The 16,942-nt window shown below is 37.5% G+C and overlaps 1 protein-coding gene across 3 annotated transcripts in view; it reads right to left on the bottom strand.

Moving 5' to 3' along the window:
- RPRD1A (regulation of nuclear pre-mRNA domain containing 1A) overlaps positions 1-16,942 on the bottom strand; it is a 45,550-nt gene that overhangs the window by 6,898 nt on the left and 21,710 nt on the right. Inside the window, exon 7 of one of the 3 annotated variants that reach the window (XM_064506713.1) lies at positions 1,374-11,306. The exons of the other annotated variants lie outside the window; for them this stretch is intronic. Coding sequence (XP_064362783.1) covers positions 11,208-11,306 — 99 coding nt within the window. The 3' untranslated portion in view covers positions 1,374-11,207. Of the gene's footprint in view, positions 1-1,373; positions 11,307-16,942 lie in introns of those variants that run through there. 3 annotated transcript variants of the gene reach the window in all.

Raw genomic sequence — 16,942 nt, 5'->3', positions numbered from 1 at the left:
AACGCTGAAAGGCTACAAATACTTTACATTATGGCAGTATCCAGAGTCCTCAGCGAGCTGATTCTGTGCAAGAGCCACGGTCCTTTGCTTCTGTCAGAGTCTAAAAATTTGACAGTAGAACACTTTCTGTGTTCAGCCTTTTCCACTATTCGTTTTAGTCCAGCTTGCAGGAACATATTCCTGACTATTTCAGGGAATAGATCTTAAACTCACAGGAAAAGACAGGTTTCATTGTTCAGTAAGACAAACAATTTGTCAATATATACAACACTATTTTACAACACAGCTGGCTGGAGATTGAGCACTGGGCTACCCAGAATTACAGCAAGCTTGAAGCTAAGAGATTTGACCTCCGTTGTGAAAGACATATTGCTGTACAGAAGGCGGCAAGTGGAACTGCAAGCTGAATCAAAATGCTCAATAGGCTCAAAATTAGTAAAACAAAAACCAACCCCCACACACATTTTAAAATCATTCCAGCAGTTACTTCTTGAAAACGGTGTCTAAAACTGCTGAATTCTGACCAAGCTTAATTGTGCCTTAAATTAGATTACCAGTGGCTTGACTTCATCAAGATTCCCTTTTAGGGAATTTCCATAGTAACATCACATTTCTGAAATCCAACACTTCCCACAAAAATTTCACCTGGGCCTTGTTGCCTAGTGAATATCAGCTTGATCAATATTACTGAGAGTAGGCTCCTTTTTCTGAATAAGGAGAATGCTCTCATAAATTTGGTCTTCCATAGACAGCCTGCTTCCACAGCCAACACCTCTAGCATAATTCACACTCTCAGGGATTCAAAAGTCAATTAGCATTCCTTGGGCGTTATCAGAAACAGAGCCCTTTGGGAAAGTTCAGTCAAGGTTTTAGCATTACTACAAAATGACAGCGTATCAAAAATGACGTAAGGTTTTATAATTCATTATAAATGCATTACTGCATTCCTCAATGCACTAAAAGCTACCGAATGCAATATTAATACAATTTTGGTAGTCCAAAGCTTCTGTCAGATCTGTGACTACAGACTAGATTTCCATGACAATCCTCCCCCATAAGTAGTATTATTGTTGACCTGATCTGGAGCAGCTAACTTTCCATGACACTCCCCAAACCATCCTACAAATCACTGAAGATGGCCAGTTTTCATGACTGGTGAGCAATTTCAAAGGAGGGCTAATTTTCAAAGTGCAGCCATTTTGCAGTTTTGAGATACCTTCACAGGGGCTGTTTTTCCACAGCATTAACACTATGCAAAATCACTACTCACTTCTGAAAGGTTTTTGCTTATGTACCTGTAGGGCTGCTAAAATAACTTTGATCACCTAAGCAATCCTAGACTGTTGGAAGACAAGTATCAAATATGCAGCATAAACAATGCTAGTTACATGTTTATTCTTTCATCATAATAGCATGCACACATCTATACATCCTTTTACTCTGTACATGTACTGACAGCACAACTTAAAAATTAGAGCAAGAGATTGGGAATGGGAATTTTAAACTTTATTTCTCATATTGTTACTCAGTCAGAAACACTAAATACTATACAGCTAATTGACACTTTATTCACTTTGTTGACATGCTTAACTACAGAAATCCTTATAGAGAACTTCAATTTCCTTTTCATTATACTGATTTTAACATATACTTCAAATTACATCTGTGTAAACAAGGCAAAAATCAAGCTATTTACTTCACACAGGACAGGCAAAAGCATGATGTTTCCTTTTGTCACACTAAGCAGAATTTGCATTGCTTGCTACCTACAGAGAGTCTTACTCTTGGGATAAATGCACAACTTGATGTATGGAGTTAAAGTCTTTTCAATTTCTTCAGTGGTCTAAGATAACACTACTTTCAAGCAATAATTTTTGGTTCTTCCAGTCATAAAGTAGGTTTATGAGATAATCAAAACATTTCATTTTGCTAATTAGAATGCCACTAGTTACTCAAGTTTCTATTATTTTGACAGCGTAAAATAGGGAGTTTTTGTGAAAGTAATGCCAGCAATGTATTCCTTCCACTTCCACACATAGACCAAAAGTATTTCTCAGTCAAGTAAGTGCCAGACAAAAGAGCCAAATAATTCATGATGAGACACTACAAGACACTACATCAAGAACAATAAAAATACAGGCAGGTTCTGCACTATGTAGCATAAAATATTTCCCTTCCAACTGAAATAGTTTGAAATAGATCTTAATATAGAGTTTCTGCAATTATCTCACACATACGCTATAGCTAAAACAACTTGGACCTTAATGGACACTCTTTCTCCTTTACAGCATTAAGATTACTTTGAACCCTCATCTGATCCAGAAGGATACAACATGCCCCAAAATACTGTGCGGCAGAAAATATACAGTACAGGGAAAATGCATGTGTGTCTGATTCCAAAGCAAGAATAAAATATTCACAGAAACACAAAAATATTTAATCTGGACCCTTGTTAGCTTTAGAGAGAAAGGTGAGGTGAAAATCAATATTCCCAATACACGAAAGCAAAAAAAAAAAAAAAAAGAAAAAAGAAAAAAAAAAAGAAAAAAAAGAGGGTGCTCAGGGCATGTGGGTATGCAAGCATCCGCAGCTTCTTGGCACATCAGGTTTAAAACTGAGGTCTCTGACTTTCTAGATCAGTTCCAACCTTCTGACATCAGGTGCAGAAATAGGTGTCCCAGGTGTCCCAGCAGAGAGGCTTCTCATCTGCTGCGTGCAACAGCACAGAAACTACTGGAAATCTTGAAAGCTTCAGATGAAGGCAAGCAGCATGTGAAATGGTTTCTAGATTTTCAAGTTCCCAAACATGACATTTATTTAGACTTCACCTTATTAAAACCTAACACATCACCCTTTCTGGGTACTTTCCTGCAAGAAAGACTGACACCTAGACACCTAGACGAGCAAAACCCTGAAGTAGCTTAGCATCTAAGACACTAAACAGAGTCTAAATACATCTATATGCATCACGCACACAAACACACAGGCTAGAAAATCAAGGACAGTTATGACAGGCTTAGGAAAGATCTGACTTGGATAGCTTAGTTTTGTCTGTTTAGCTGAAAACATACTTTTGGAAAAAAGCTTCAGCTTTCCAGTACATAAGCATCTATCACTTTTCCATTAGGCCTTACTACATTTGGTGAAAAACAGATAGTGCTGAAATAATGAGGAGCTATTCTGTTTATTCCTTATTGTTCTATGCATTGCCCCCCACACTGTTTATAGTAACATTTTATTCAAATTCTGCTCTGTAAAAAGATTTACTGATATCCTCATGGGTTTTTTAAAGGCATATTTCACCATTACAAAACAAATTATTCTTCAGAAAACATCTTTGAGCTGAGGGAGAGATCAAAATCAAAAGCATCCATTAGTTTTGAGGATCTGGCTTTCCTTAGTTATAAAATTATAAGGAACTTAATACTTCCAAGCAAATTTTTTTAATTAAGTTAAAATATAGACTCCTCCACACATCAGTAAGCGAAGCATGAGGAAGCAATGAACTCAGAAGCCTGCAACCCACATAACGAACTGATGACCACCTGGGGAAACTTTGATTAAGTGACTTTGTCTAATATCAACTGGCATGCAGTAGTATTGACAGAAACACACTGTGCATCTTCAGACTGTAAATTCCTGAGTGCACTGGCAGTAAATAGGAACAAAGTATTTTAGCAGGGCATTTCCTAGGTATTTTATGACATTAGAAGGCTGAGTACCAGAAATGTGAAGTCCTTCACAGTGGTCACAAACTGTTCTTCCCATTCCTTGAAAATACAATGTCTTTGCCCAGCCTCCTGCAGCCTAAACTTGGGTCTCAAACCTCACTTGCCTTAGTCTTGACTCCTGGTCTCTGGTCTCCATTCCTCAAATACCCTTCCTAGACCCAAGCTCTTCACCCACAGCAAGGCTGCGGAACACCTCTCAGACTCCCTGTTGTGTCTGTGTTTGCATCCAGTACACACACTCACAAGTACTTTTTGCCCAGCTAAACCAATTTCCTTCCTTTCTGGCTCTGTATCTGAATTCCTCCCTCTCCATTCTTGATCTCCACTTACCACTTTGTCTATAGTTTTGCCTGCATCTGGTTTCAGTTCCACCTACTTCTCCCCAGTCCTTTACTCAGCCACTCCCTGTTCATTGCCTGTACAATATCTCCATGAGATTTCTCTCTTACCTCGTACCTGTTTTTGGTTCCAGTCTCTTTGTCCAAAGGAATTCCAGTTTCTCCATTTCAATCCTGCATGACGTCACCCTCTTCAGGCCTGTCAGTTCCTTTCTTCCTACTTCCTCAGCCAGCTGATCTCTTTTGCTCCCATGCCCAGGCTCTATCCCCTATTCCACTCTTTATCTACTTCAATACCTAGTCTCCTAGATTCCTTCTCAATCTCTGCAGCCCCCAGTTCTAAACACTACAGGCACTTTTCCAAGTTCTGCATTCACACCAGTCAGCTTCCACCTCCCCATTACTTAGACTCATGAGGACTACGGACAACACATGAACTTCATTTCAGATGCTTGGCCCACAGTCGGCATAGAGTATAGCTGTCTTCTTAAGCCTGAGCTGGAGTAATCTCTAGCAGAGAAACTCTTCACAGAAGTTAGTATCATCTCACAAGTCTCCAGTGAGGATATTCAAAGTGAGATTTTTCCAAAGGCTTGCAGTTTCATTAAATGCAGGTTGATTTTTGCTTGTATGCCAAAATGCATGCCCCTGACAAAAAGAAGGGCTTCTCCATTCCATAATCCATTGAGAAGGAACATGAATTATGTCATCTCAAAGAAAAGGTCATTTCTGAAGACTGTTTTATGACAAACTTGTTCTTAGCATCATTCTTGGAGATGAACTGTTAGCCAAAAATTTTCTCTGCACAGAAAGTTGGTCAATGCTTGGGAAAGTTAAAGCAAAGAAAACAGGGACTTACAAGCTTAAGTACAAGCAGTGTTACTAGGCTCACTTCATTTGTATTTACCTCCACTCAATCATAAAAGGGTCACAATGATGTATATTAATTTATAAAATACATTACTATGTAAAGACATTGCTTTAATTAGAGACTCTCTTATGGGACAATGACTTAAAACATTATGACAGATATGATCAGCAGCTCCAATGAAAGATACCTGTATGGGACAATGACTTAAAACATTATGGCAGATATGATCAGCAGCTCCAATGAAAGATGCCTGTTTGAGGCATCTCATAAATTTTGTCTCCTTTCTTGTATTTTTATTATCTGTTACAGGATTTTTATCTGGTTGGAAATTTAACCATTACAATAAACTCAAAGCTGCACATTTCCAGGAGATGCTTTAATTACACTGAATTCTTAAATCTCATTTCTTGGCTGATGGAAGGAAATTCTGAAGAACTTCTGATGACAAGGAATCAGGCATTTCAGAATAAATTCTTAGCAACTACACTCAAACAAACATTCAAGTTGATGCGCTATACAGTAAGACACACAAGGGCTAAAAGAGAACAGTTCTGGAAGTAAGAAAATAAAGGTGAAATGCTCCCAGCTTAGAGACAGCTTTTTAAAGTTTCACCTATTCACAAATGATCTAAAAGAAATCCAAATTCTGAAAGCTATCAGGGATCAACTTTGAAGGAATCGGATTGGTAAAGTTTGGTTGTCCATTAGAAAAAATAGGTCTTTAGCAATGCATGTAAGAACAGTTGTGTAAAGTCTTCAGGCTCAAATATTTACTGCACCTAATGGCTGAATTCTGAAAGTTATACTTTTCTGACACAGGTTCCTCATTTCACGCAACCCTTGTCTGCAGGTCATTACAAACGTCTCAATTCCAAGTACAGATTCCGTATGTGCAACTCATCTTTTCAAAGCCAATGCTGTGTCTAAGTGCAAAAATGTGGACTTTTGTACGTTCATTATTTAACAAACACACATACAAAAGTATGAAAATCCTATAAAGCCAGGACTACCTGTAACTATTTTGAAGATGAAGGTGGAGCCTGAGAATGAAAGCAACACTTCAGGTCACCAGGTAGGGGATTTATCTATAGCTAGCCAAGAGACAAAGGTTTCAGGTTCTGCTTTCTTTTAATCTCAAAAAGACATCTATATAAAGTATGAGACCTGCTTTTATAGTAACAAGGTTAAGCACTAGCAGCAGTCTAATGGCAGCAGCACAGAGCTTAAAGCAGGCTAATGTATACACCTTCTACAATCATGGTGTGGACACGCTCACTGTTAACCTATAAGCAAGAAAGGAAAAAAATGAACAGTGTTTGATTGACCTGAAGTTCGGATATTATATTAATCTTACTTGAAATAAGTTAAGTAAAACAAGTGGAGGATCTTGATATCCTGCTACAGACACACCCAATGCTGTTGGCCTTGTTTATTTAAGTAATTTATCAACGCAGGCCACTCAAGACTACAGGTTTTGTTAACAAGCTCTTCAAACTATTTTTTTTTATTTCCTTCTTGTTATTCTTCCAATTCATAAAGGATTCCTATAAAACTTGAAGAAACTGATGCAATGAACAACCACCACACAACTTCAGAAAAACCTCTTACACAAAGGATACAAGGCTATTTCTTAAAGAGATTTTAAAGGGAGTTTCTCAAAATAAGCCAATAAATGCCAGGGAGTCATACAATGTGTGTATACTCTAATGAATTTTACTAGCTAGACACTTTCATATTACACTTGTCAAATCATTCTCACAATTTCACTAGGTGGGTTGATATATCCATTTTATAGATAAGGATTCTAAAGAAGAGGATTTTGCTACAACTCGAAGATGAGCATCCACAGGCCTCATTTACTTTAATGGTAGTTCTGAGTGCTCAGCATCTCTCAAAAATTGAAATAATTGTTTATGTGACTAATGAGACTACTTGACTGCGTAAGACATGCTGTTGATATGCTGTGTAATAATTTTGTTTTTTCCCTCCTTTCAGGAGTGTGAAATAGATGCTTCAAATGCAGCGTTCAGTGATGGGCATGGGAGTACGGGAAAGGTAAGGCTAGAAAGGGAGAACTGCACAGCACCAGTAGATATTCTGACCCCTCCTCTTCTTGAATCTCCCCTTGTATGTCCTGTGGGAATACTCCCATGAAAGCTTTCCAGCACATGAGGTGAGCAAACAATCACACCTCTTCTACAGCCAACAAGAAAGGAGCAGAATCTTAGTTTCCTGACAGTGCACATAGATACAAATTCCACCATGTAAAAAAATCAAATGCCTACTCTCAAGCCTTAGTTTAAATTAAATTTAAAAATTTAAGGGGGCAAAAATTAAAATATTATGATGAGAATTTTGTCCATAAGGGAGGTGATACCAAGTGAGAGCAGACACAGACTACAAGAAAGAATCACGATTTAAGTGTCTCTTCTCAAACAACCAATTTCAGGTAGTAAATTTGGTATACCAACCCTTTTTAACATTATTAACCCAACTCTGAATTGCTCAAAGGGCTAGTTTTATTTTTATAATAAAAAGCGTGTAAAAAGTGGTTGCTAGGAAAGAAATTACGAGCAACCAGAGAAAAAAGGTCTAGAGAGAAAGGAGAACTTAGAATAGGTAAATAATATTAAAAAGAATATGGAAAGATATTTACAGTGTTTTCCTTTTTCCTGAAGTTTTCTTCCCCATTATGAGCTATTTTCATTCAAAAATCCTAAGGCTTGCAATAACCCCATTAATGCACATCCTTCTGTGATTTACTGATAAAATAAAACATATCGGAGGTTAGCAATCATTTTAAAAATGTCTCAGCTTTTAAAAACATCTTTCATCCATTCAAGCCACCTGTGTTTCATTAAAAAGGTCTCTTAAATGATTATACTTGTTCATGTAACAGCTCTAAGAATTCTTGTGGTTTCTTTGTTTTGTAGGTCTGGATTTACATTCAGTTTTAGATGAAGTGACCTTTGAAGATCAGGTCACTGCGGTTAACATAGTAAGTTAAATGTTGTTAAAGTTATTTATTATTATGATATTTATACCTAAAATCAGAGTAGTTCAATAGACATTTTCAAAGGAAAAATTCAAATAATGGGGAAAAAAATCCTTAGTTCTTTATTTCAGAGCTTTCTGATAAATCACTCTAATGACTGTAATTTGTGAATTTTCAGTGGGTAGCAATAAAACACCTGAACTGTGTTACTCTTTGTATGATTCTATTTTTTCAACGCCTCAGAAACCCAAAAGAACTAGTTTAAGAAATTCAGTGAAGGAACTGATGACAAAGTAGTACATTGCCTGAAATCTCTGGTTTTCCATGTGCTTCCTGCATGTCAGTGTACCAGTCAGGTACATTTTCACCAGGTACGTTACCTTGGCGGCTTTTGTGTGACAGACATGCCAAATTTCCCTCTTATCCACATAAAATGCACTCACACAAACATGAACTGAAACTAGGGAGATGGCACTCTTGCTGCAGAGAAGGGTGCACACCACAGTCAAATTGAATACATGGCTGTAGGGCAATTTAAGAATTTCTAAACTACTTGTCCATTTCTTCTCTACTTGTTCAGTGGTCCATTAAGACTGGACTGTCCATAAGCTCACACATCCAGATCTCACATAAACATTAATTTTGAAAGAAAAAAATAACTAAACTAAGACTAACATCTGGTGACTGGCGTTTCCATCAAGGCAAACAAAACCAGCAGGTCTGAACCTCTGGATGAAGTTCAGGCAAATGCTAAAATAGTTAGCTTCTCTGCCAGTAAGCTGCTTTGGAAGGCTTCAGGGCACAGAAAAACAGCCTGTCAGTACATTTTTTAAGATTTGCAGTTTGCTGGACACAATCAGTTGCGGGGAGGAGAGAAAGTGTTTATAAAGAAGCAACAAAAACATGCTCCGGGTATGTGTTACCAGCCTGCTCTGAGGTGAAGAGCTGGAGTACTAAGCATGGGTATGCCATTTTCCTTTCATTCTGCAGTGCAACTGCTGTGCAAAAGGGCAATATTTCCCCCCTGTGGAAAAGGAAATAAATGATAACAAGCAGCACTAAATCCAAAACCTAACTGTGATTTATGTAAACCCCTTGCATGAAAAATTAAGATGCAGTCTGAAAGAGTGACTGAAAAAGTGTCATCGCCAGGCATTCAAATTTTTTGAAAGGGCTCATCTTATAAAGCAAAGGGTAATTTCTCTACCGGCATCCAACAAACCCATCCAAGCGAAAAAAATCAAGCTGGTCAGGCACCACAAGCTGAAAGGGCTTAGCAGGCGAAATGAGGCCCTCAGTGACACACTGGCAGCTCTAGCATATACTTGATATTCAAGAGTTTAGCAAGGGGGGCTTGAACTGGAACAAGAAAATAACTCTTGTCGACAGCACACAGAGAACCCTACTGTCCCCCCCTTTCGCAGCTAAAAAGAATGAACTGTGAAGACATGCTTTTGTCACTACTTAGGGAAAGTGACTTGCTCTGACCTACGTTAGCAAGAGTCAAGACAACAGGCCCAACTAAAAAAAAATCCATCCCCACAGTCACTAATATGTATGTGGAAAATCTGCAACAATGCTGGCCATATTTCATTACCTTTGCAAACAAACTGAACTTTGGAGGAGGAAGGATGATCATGCAGTATGTCAAAAACAGTATGATATAGCATAAAATCATGCTATATGCTGAAATATTGAAAGAGAAAATATTGCGAAACACAAATGTGCCATAAAAAAAGCACGACATGCTTAATCAAGCAAATAAACCTGTAAGCAACAGCATAAGAAAAAACTTTTCGCCATTAAACATTTTGCAGACTGAATAGAATGTCTCCCCCGTGGAAATAGTTTTAATGCAATTTTAGACATCACTTAATCATCAGAATGGTAAGGTATCCATTCCACCCATTGTAGTATTGAGATTGTGCCTGCTGTCCTTCAAAACAGTTTGTTTTTTGCACTTACGTTTTTCATCGATAGCTTTTTTTATTTTTTTATTTTTTTTTAAACACACTGGAGCTCTAAATTTAATATTTTCAGTCAACTTTCTCTTGCTGATAACTGGGCACTGGCTTATACATAGAAAATTTTTGTTCTAAACCTTAAATCATAATACAATTACAATTTTTCAAATTAAAAAATACATATTTAAATGCTAAACCGTTATCAGTCTCATCAAATGATGCAAACCTGGAGTTTGTGTTCAGCATTTGGTAACTGAAGATAGCTAAGACCCAGATTATATATCTCAAACAGTACTTTAATCTTTATTAAATTTACTTTATTAAGGGTAGCTTCTGTAATTTATCTTGCTCTTGTAGTTATTATTACCTAACTTGATGTTAGTTATTCAGATACGGAGAAGACAATGAATACTTACAGGTTACTCCAAAATTGAAGTTCAAGTGATCAAGACTGTTCTACAGCCCATATATGAAAAATTCCTCAGAAGCTTAAGAATTGTGGCCTACTATTGAATAGAAGCATAAAACCTACACGTGCTACTGAGCGTGCACAATTTCTCAGTGTATTTTGCATGAAGAGAACATTAATTCTCCACCAATTACAGTGGCCATTTTCCAACATGGCTTCAAGGAGTTTGGACTAGGATATTTGCTAAGTTGTACACACGTAAGTAGAATGCAGAGGACAGAAAGGGAACAAATTGAGATGTTCCTAGTCAGCACAGCGACAGGTAGCTTCTTTGTCTTGAACCTTATGATTTATTTGAAAGTCTTCTACTAGTAGTCATTTTATGCTCTGCACACATATTAAAAAAATTTTTTTTTCCAACTCTCTGGCTTGAAAGCAGTTGCAGGATCCTTTAGAATCCAATCCTACTGATCAGCCAAATAAAAAAGCAGCATTTCTCTAGGACTCAATATTTAGCGCTAAGTGTAACAACTCTGCTAGAGTGTGGGATTGCAAGTAACAGAAGATCCTCTTTGTTTCACAAAACTGGCCTGGATTCTTCTCTCAGCATAAGGCAGGGGACACTAGTCAGACAGGAAAACAAAACAAAACAAAAAACAAAACAACAAATACATTGATTCAAAGTGCTTCTTTCTTTGCAGGACTGCTGAAAACAATGGGTACAAACTAGCTGCAGAAGAAACGAGTCTGTTATGTTTTCAACAGCATAGCGCTTTCTCTCATAGGCACTGTAACAAGAGAATTCATTGAGAATCCACATAAACGATAGATGAGAAGCGAGCCAGGAAACCAAAGGAGTAGTGGTTTAAAGATTACTCTCTGGAGGATAATTTCGCAGATTAAACTTCTTGCGGCCATCCATGTTCTAAGGTAGCACTATGGCACAGGAAGAAATCCAGAAAATGAGGAAATACTAGTTCTTGAGGGGAATATGTCATCTGAAAAAGAAACAGGCATGCATTGGACAAAACTGTACTTGAACTTAGCTAGTCTCGGATGGCAGAGCATGGCCAGATGGTGTAACTCCCCAGAAACAAATCAGTGTTCGTACTGAGCATACTTTCTATTTTGGGTATGTACCCATAATTCTACCTGTGCTTTAATCCACAACCTCTCTGCCTTGGGATAAAAGGCTTTGAGATAACATTGGTTGGGAAGAATACCTGGTTTCCTCCACACTTATGAATATTATGAACAGGGACTTTCCACTCCTGTATCTTCAGATAATGCCACAGCTAACTGCAGTAAGTGGGTTATGGCTAGAAGAGCAAATTAATAGGTATAAACATAGACAGAAGTTAATTTGCTCCACAGAGACTGTATCTAATATTGTTCTATGGCAAATGATGGATTTCTCTGCTGGAAAGGCACTCAACTAACTACATAACCTGTGAAAGTGAGCACAAGAAATGCCTGGCTTTCAAGATGGCATGCTAAATTGTTTTGCTAAGCAGTCAGTGTATGTAATACTAATGACAGTGTTACACCTTCCAGACGTAAACTTTTTAAAACCAAAGGTTGGTTAATGTATCACAGGTTAAGAAAAGCATTGTTTTCCTAGGGCAAAACATGAGAAAGGGGAGAACATGTCTTACTGACACCCATGCAGTATCTGTTGGTTATTATGGAATCACAGGAGTGAAAGACTGAAAAGATGTGGCTGGAACCTAACCATCAAATACCAGTTTAACTTAAGGCTAAGATTTTTCTGGATATCAAATGATCTTCAGGATCTGGGAGGCCAAGTACTCCAGAATAAAGTTGGCACTTTGGTAGAGCTCACTCAATCATCTATCAACTATACTGACCTTACAGAGAAGCCACCACCTTCTGACCATGGCTCACTTTGGCTGATGGATGTCAAGTAGCTCCATCACTACCAACAGGGGAGATTTTACAATGCTCCTGAAATACCTCTGGAATTTAACCAAGCTTCACCCTGATGCTCTGAATACTTAGGCAATGAAAAGCACCAGTTTCAGCTTCTCTGTTGAGTCTTGATGCATATGATAGTAACCAATAACCAAGTAGAGAGGGGAAAGAAAGGACATCCTATAAAAATACAACATTAATGTCATCTTAGTGACCATCGTACAATGAAAGTGCAGAAGTGACACAGCAGAAGAAAAGACAAATAAAGCAAAGGCACAGATTACAAACAATACATTAGGATGTGATGCAGGAAACAGAATTGATTTCCTATGGCTTGCTCTTGCAGAATCATTCCTTCTACTCTGAGTGTTATTAGCAGCATAGGACAAAGTACACAAAAACTTCACGTGCTTGAAATATTACAGAAGTGTAAAACAGGGACAGTTCTACTGTCTGATCAGTCTTCTGCCTTCTACAGTCTTCATATTTAGAAGGCCTCACCTTTCTTGACATCAGGCCAACTCTAAGGCTCTTTTTAAAGATGTTATAAGTAGCTCAACCCTCCACATAAGATCCAATAAATAGTTTACAGACAGAACGTTGAAACAAACAAATTGTTATCCCTCTATCTCCTTTGCTGTCTGATGACAGAAATATTTGTGCCAAAGCAAAATAAACCTATGTGCTACTGACTTAAAAGAAACAAAGAATGAAAAAATGTAACTGGGAATGGAAAAGGATAATGAGACATCTGAAGAACAAGCAAAAAGGAAGTATCTACCTAAGATTGCAGTCAGATGTTAATCTCGCTTCTCCAACCTTCTTCACATTGCTCTATTGCTATTTTTGACGTCATTTATGTCCTATTTTCAGAAGTGACTCTAAACAGAGTACTTGAACAGTGAAACTCAAAGCTCAAATGTGTATTACCTATTTTCAGTTGTTTGCCTTTGAAAACCTAAGTCTCTCTCTGTAACGTAGTAACTACATGTTTCCAACCCCCAAACTCCGCATGCAGCAGAGCTTTAAGACTAGTTCATGTGCTCCTTGCAAAACAGCTTCCGCATCCAGTTTACAGAGTCTCAGAGATGGAGCAGCACACAGAAGTCTTCTTTGGAGGTATGGGGAGGGGGGGGAAAAAAAAAAAAAAAAAAAAGCAGAGGGAAACCCTTAATTTGCAGGCAGAGTGAAAGCTTATTTTTACAGTCACTTCTATGCATCACTCAACACAGGCCTACATTTAAATCAAAAGACTCACAGAAGAGCTTCAAATACTTTGAGCCTTGTGCTAAATTACAAAATATCAATTTATATTCCAGCACACAGATGCACTTATACTTTAACTTCTATGATTTATTTTAAAAGCATGTGGCATTCTTCCCACTTCTCAGCTCCCTCCCTCCCCCACACATACAAATGTTTTATACCCAGTGACAGACAAACCCAGCTATGGAGAGAGAACTGGTCATTTTTGGCTGGGAAACTAGTCTTCAATTCATGGAACTAAAGCTGGGGCCAGTTACGCTGTTAACAGTAATTTATCTCCTCCGAGTCCTCATCTTGTCCACTAACAAAAAGGTGAGACATATTTGACTCAGTCTTCACCAAATTTTCTGCCTAATAAATCACAATACGTTCCTCTTCTGCCTATGCCCCTCAAAACATCATTTCGATTAGCTTAAAAAGAGTTTTTTGTTTGGTAATGTAACAGTGTGAAAAATAAGTCATTAAAATTCTTTTTTGACACTTACACAATATATTCTAAACAATCCCACTTAAATACGTACCACCTCATTTCAAATACTGAATCTCTTTATCCTTTTTAAAATATAAAAAAAGATTGTAACAGCAGATTCTTCATTTTCTTGATAGCACAGTTCTCAAATCAAGCAGACTAGTCAGTTTTTAAAATCAATTTAAATCCGTAACATCCTTCTGAATTACCAAAGCACTAAGAATTTAGAACCTGCTATGAGGTCAATTTCACAGATGATGAAAATTAAATAGAAAGGTGCTTTTGTGAACAAACCCAAGGATTTCATCCCATAATGAAAACAAGGAAGATGATAATGCAGCTAGCAACATGGAGAGAAGTGCCTAAAAATACTGGCTCTTCAGACTAGTGATTTTAGAGATATATCCATATTAATTCTATTATTGCATACAAATACTTCCACCCTCAATAGCACTATTTATCCAAGATGAGGAGCACAGCAGTAAAAAGGTGTTCAACGAGTGGTAATGCTATTTGATTTCTATAAATAACTAAACCTCCCACCTCCATCCCACAGTAAATCACAGTCTGTCTTCCATCCCTCCTGTCCTCAACACCACCCCTTGATGTCTTCTACATCCCCCAAGGCTTATTTCAGTGAAGCACAGCAGCAGTTATGGCTGGTTCCAAGCTGCACAAACTGAATGGGTAGCAGACTAAGGGGAACAAAGCTACTGAAGCTTTCCTTTAGGTTTCTCTTATATCCATGTTTTCAGAAAACTAGTTTTTCGCAAACTTCTAAGGAACTAGACTATTAAGATCACCTCCCTGACAAATAAGAAAAGAACTGATAGGCAGCACAACTGCATTAGTCTAGTCTCCTGAGAAACCAGATCAAACAATGCCTATAAGCCTTCTATGATAGCAATCTACTCTCCTCTCCCTCCAATCATGGCCCAGCACTAGGTGAGAAACATTAGAAAAATGCTTGACACTCTCTAAGCAGCAATTAATCAAATCAACTTAATATGCTTTTTAATCTTGGAGATACATCTTCATAATATATTAATGGAACAAAATTTTAGGATGACATACAGTTAATTTACAGAATTTACACATGCCATCCTGATTTGTTTCTCTGTTTTCTCTCTGTATTCTGTTTCTTGTTTCCTTTTAGTCCACAGTAGCAAACTTCAACAACTTCAAAGTAGACTAATCCAGGATTCTTTTACTTTTACCAGAGCTGAAAAACATCTCAACTGTTTCAGCCTGAATGTAGAAGTAAATCTACTCTGGCCCTTGTTTTTTTGTCTAGAATTAAATCCAAGGGAACATGTAAGTACAATCTTGCACCATTTATCAGCTGAAGGTCAGCAGACCTATGGCAAAGAACTATTTCCATAGCCATGGGGCTAAAGAGCTACTTCTCAGTGAGTACAGCAGATGAGGCATATACTTATTCTTTCCTGATCTGCTACCAATGTAGCTCTTCTTATTACTCTTTCCACTAACCCCCCAAATATGCATAATGCATACAACTTTAAGAGACCATCAATAAACAGTGCTGGTTTTTACATTGTCCTCAACCACATTTCGATTTGTATCTTCCAATTTGTTTCTCCTCCTAGGTATCTGTACCATGCCCCTCTCAATCAGGGAAATCCAGCTAGGAAGAAAATCATTCAGATTCTAAGACAACTCATTTTGGGAGAAGGTGCCAGGACAATAATAGTTTATATAGCATACACACACACATATATGATCAGGAATCTCAGCTTCCAATAACAAGCAAAGCAAGAACACGCACTTCTACCAGGTTTCTGTAGCATTACATAACGCTCTGCATTCTCTTCTTCCCATTCTCCCCCTGTATTTCATTTCAGGGCACACAAGTTGTATGCGTATTTCAGTATGGAGGTAAGTCTTCCAGATTTACTTTTCTAGGGAGAAGGACTATCATTATCCTTGGAGATTGATCTTCAGAATCAGGTCAGTCTTAATTAAGCTGAAGTTGCTACTGAGGAGCTGAAAGGAAACATTCTTCAAAATTCTGTATTGCACTTGCATGCTTTAACAGAAATATATGCCAGTTCTTAAGAGCTGGACTTTTCAGCAACAGCGCAGCCAAGAGAAGCATTATTTTCCATAACAGCTTACACATTCTCTCAGCTGGGGTTCTTGACCTGCTACTGCATGAACTGGCCCATCCAATCAGTACTATTTTTTGAGTTCTTTAAGAAACAATAAGCTCTAGTTGGTTTTAAAATATGCTCCCACCCCCTTTAAGTAAAAATTCCCAAGGTAAATATACTGACTTAAACATTGGAATAAGCATGATGTTTCAATCTGTAAAATTCAGTTGGAATCCTACAAACAGTATTTCTGCCCTCTACACTTACACCTTAGTTGAGGAGATACATAAGATACTAAGACATCTGCCATTTAGACAATTAGAAAAGGTCTCTTAATAAAAGCTCATTGGAAAATTATTGGTCAAATAAAAAAAGACTCCATTGCCATGTGTTAAACTCTACCCATTGGTTAATGTATTTCTACCTACTTGTACCTTTATTAGCAGCTGCATATAGAGAATTTTTAATTATTAACAGAAAAGTTTAAGGTGCCCTTCACATCATCAGTAGCTGTTTCAAAGGAGCATACATACCATAAAAGATGTATAAGACTCAACAAACCCTGCAACTAGTTCACTAATAACATTGAGATCATCATGAACTAGAACTAGGGAAAGAAAGCAGCTTTGGTGCCTGATTGAAGATACTCAAGTACAAGTTCAAAATAACTTCACAACAGAATTTTTAAAAAAAGAAATTATCTTTATCTAGGATATGCAATATTTAAATGGACTCTTCAGTATTATTTATTTTCAGTGAGATCTTACCCATAACTGATGGCTTACTGACAGATGAATTTCAATTCAAGTTCTTTAAAAAAAAAAAAATACGGAAACAGCACTGTCCTTGTTTACCA

This window comes from Dromaius novaehollandiae, chromosome 2 (assembly GCF_036370855.1).
Source record: "Dromaius novaehollandiae isolate bDroNov1 chromosome 2, bDroNov1.hap1, whole genome shotgun sequence".
In the NCBI taxonomy this organism is placed as follows: domain Eukaryota; kingdom Metazoa; phylum Chordata; class Aves; order Casuariiformes; family Dromaiidae; genus Dromaius; species Dromaius novaehollandiae.
Note: the sequence above shows the minus strand (reverse complement) of the source record. Positions and strands in the feature narration are given on the sequence as shown.